Source organism: Procambarus clarkii, chromosome 55 (assembly GCF_040958095.1).
Source record: "Procambarus clarkii isolate CNS0578487 chromosome 55, FALCON_Pclarkii_2.0, whole genome shotgun sequence".
NCBI lineage: Eukaryota > Metazoa > Arthropoda > Malacostraca > Decapoda > Cambaridae > Procambarus > Procambarus clarkii.
The window spans coordinates 11,855,491-11,858,279 of record NC_091204.1 but is presented as its reverse complement, the minus strand read 5'-3'; the positions used below and the strand labels follow the sequence as shown (position 1 = coordinate 11,858,279).

The following is a 2,789-nucleotide window of genomic DNA, read 5'->3' as shown; positions in this document are numbered from 1 at the left end:
TCCCGTTGCTGTACTACAGGACGGTGCTCGTCCCGTTGTTGTACTGCAGGACGGTGCTCGTCCAGTTGTTATACTACAGGATAGTGCTCGTCGTGTTCTTATTACCAGTTGTCATACTACCAATTGACTCCAGCAATTCATCAATATATACACCCTGGTCAGGTGCTCAAAGTGGCACCTTTGTTTATGGATCTCGTGCCAGATTAAATATTCCATTACAATTTGAGCAGTTACCATCCACAAGTGGTGGGCAGCTCCTGGCCACAAGTGGTGGGCAGCTCCTGGCCACAAGTGGTGGGCAGCTCCTGGCCACAAGTGGTGGGCAGCTCCTGGCCACAAGTGGTGGGCAGCTCCTGGCCACAAGTGGTGGGCAGCTCCTGGCCACAAGTGGTGGGCAGCTCCTGGCCACAAGTGGTGGGCAGCTCCTGGCCACAAGTGGTGGGCAGCTCCTGGCCACAAGTGGTGGGCAGCTCCTGGCCACAAGTGGTGGGCAGTTCCTGGCCACAAGTGGTGGGCAGCTCCTGACCACAAGTGGTGGGCAGCTCCTGGCCACAAGTGGTGGGCAGCTCCTTGCCGCAAGTGGTGGGCAGCTCCTGGCCGCAAGAGGTGGGCAGCTCCTGGCCGCAAGTGGTGGGCAGCTCCTGGCCGCAAGAGGTGGGCAGCTCCTGGCCGCAAGAGGTGGGCAGCTCCTGGCCGCAAGAGGTGGGCAGCTCCTGGCCGCAAGAGGTGGGCAGCTCCTGGCCGCAAGAGGTGGGCAGCTCCTGGCCGCAAGAGGTGGGCAGCTCCTGGCCGCAAGAGGTGGGCAGCTCCTGGCCGCAAGAGGTGGGCAGCTCCTGGCCGCAAGAGGTGGGCAGCTCCTGGCCGCAAGAGGTGGGCAGCTCCTGGCCGCAAGTGGTGGGCAGCTCCTGGCCGCAAGTGGAGGGCAGCTCCTGGCCGCAAGAGGTGGGCAGCTCCTGGCCGCAAGAGGTGGGCAGCTCCTGGCCGCAAACGCTGAGAATACGTGGGAATAATTGATAAATATATTTAACAAAACATCAGAGCTGAGAGAAATACCAGAATCATGGAGGTTGCTTAAGTGGCGCCAATTTATAAAGAAAAGACTTATCACTTGCTTTGAACGATTGTCCAATTAACTACACGTCTCTTGTGGTAAAATTGCTTGAATCGATAAAAGCGAACCCCATTCGTTTACAACTTAAAAAACACAGATTAATAAATGATTTACAGCATGGTTTTTACTAACCGGCAGCTCATGTTTGACAATTTTGCTTTCATTATTTTACACCATATTTTAGGCAGCTAAAAGTGGAAAGAATTGTGACGTTGTGTACCATGATCTTAGCGACGCTGTTGATACAGTGACACACGAGAGGGAATTATCAGGGGACAGCGGCAAGCCAGTACGACTATATTGCACTTGGAAGGGGACAGGATAAGGATTTGGGATGGAACGGGGGGGGGAAAGGGGGTTATGAATGGTGCCCCCAACCACTTGGACGGTCGGGGATTGAACGCCGACCTGCATGAAGCGAGACCGTCGCTCTACCGTCCAATTCAAGTGATTGGTCCAGTGCCACATGAACGACTGATAAGAAAAGTTCACGACATTACAGATGCTATCTTAAGCTGGTTATATAAGAGTTAAAACACCTATGGTTGTATCAAAGATAACAACACTTATGGATGTCAACTAACACTCACACTAATCATAACAAAGACTTGTACTACCCAATTCCCCAATACTAGTTCCTAAGACATATATCCATAACAGTGTAATCACCGCTGGCAATTTATATTGTAGTTATTTGTTGATATAAAACTTTGCTACAATTTACCTTTTGATCTTACCTGATGTATTAGATTAAGAACCTGCCCGAAACGCTATGCGTGTTAGTGACTTTCCATGAATGAAAAAATACCAATCTTATGTAATCTCACCAACCCATTGTACCTTCTTGTGAGTAAAATATTATTATTATTATTATTATTATAATACTATAATAAAGAGTTAGTATAGATGAATTTAAGTCAGAGTGGAAAACAAATGTAAGTGGAGAACCTCTGCTGTTGACCGTATATGTAACTGATTTATATTCAGGATTGGGCAGCAGTATTTGCATATTTGCAGACGATACAAAAAATAGGTGGGTAATAAATTCAGAAGACTCGAAATCACTTCAAGACAATCTAGACATTCTTTTGAAATGGTGGAAAGGTTGGAAAATACGGTTTGATGGTGACAAATGCCGGGTTCCGAGTCGGGGTAATGATGATAGAGTTAATCAGTATAAACTGGATAGTACTGAAATTGCGAAGTCTGATTAGGAGTTTAAAGCCAAAAAAATTGCAAAAATTATCAGAATAAGGCAAATGAGATAATGATATTTATTTTTAGAAGTTTTAGCAACAAATAATTTAATGTTATACTTTTATCTTGCTCTTGTTAAGCCCCATTTAGATTGTGTAGTTCAATTTTGGACGCCATACTATAGAATGGACATAAATTCACTAGAGCGTAAATTCTGTAAACTCACATCCTACGTCCTGCGTAGGATGACTAACCTTAATCCCGCAAATTAGAAAAAATGATCGAGAAAGCTTAATTTATATTCTCTAGAAGCTCAAAGAATTAGAGGTGGCGTGACTGGCGTATACAAGTTGATAAATGGGCATAACAAGGGGGGGGGGAATATATTAAGGTATTAAATATATCACCAAAAAATAAAACACGTAACAATGGACATAAATAAGTTTAGATTTAGGAAAGACCTGGGACAAATATTCGTATG

The 2,789-nt window shown here is 45.7% G+C and overlaps 1 protein-coding gene across 1 annotated transcript; it reads right to left on the bottom strand.

Moving 5' to 3' along the window:
* Positions 1-230: 230 nt before the first annotated feature.
* Positions 231-1,254, bottom strand: LOC138352887 (uncharacterized). The gene is made up of 2 exons (XM_069305441.1): positions 1,244-1,254; positions 231-990 (listed from the first exon to the last, which is right to left on the bottom strand). Exons 1-2 carry the CDS (start codon positions 1,252-1,254, stop codon positions 231-233), a joined length of 771 nt encoding a protein of 256 aa, XP_069161542.1.
* Positions 1,255-2,789: the final 1,535 nt, after the last annotated feature.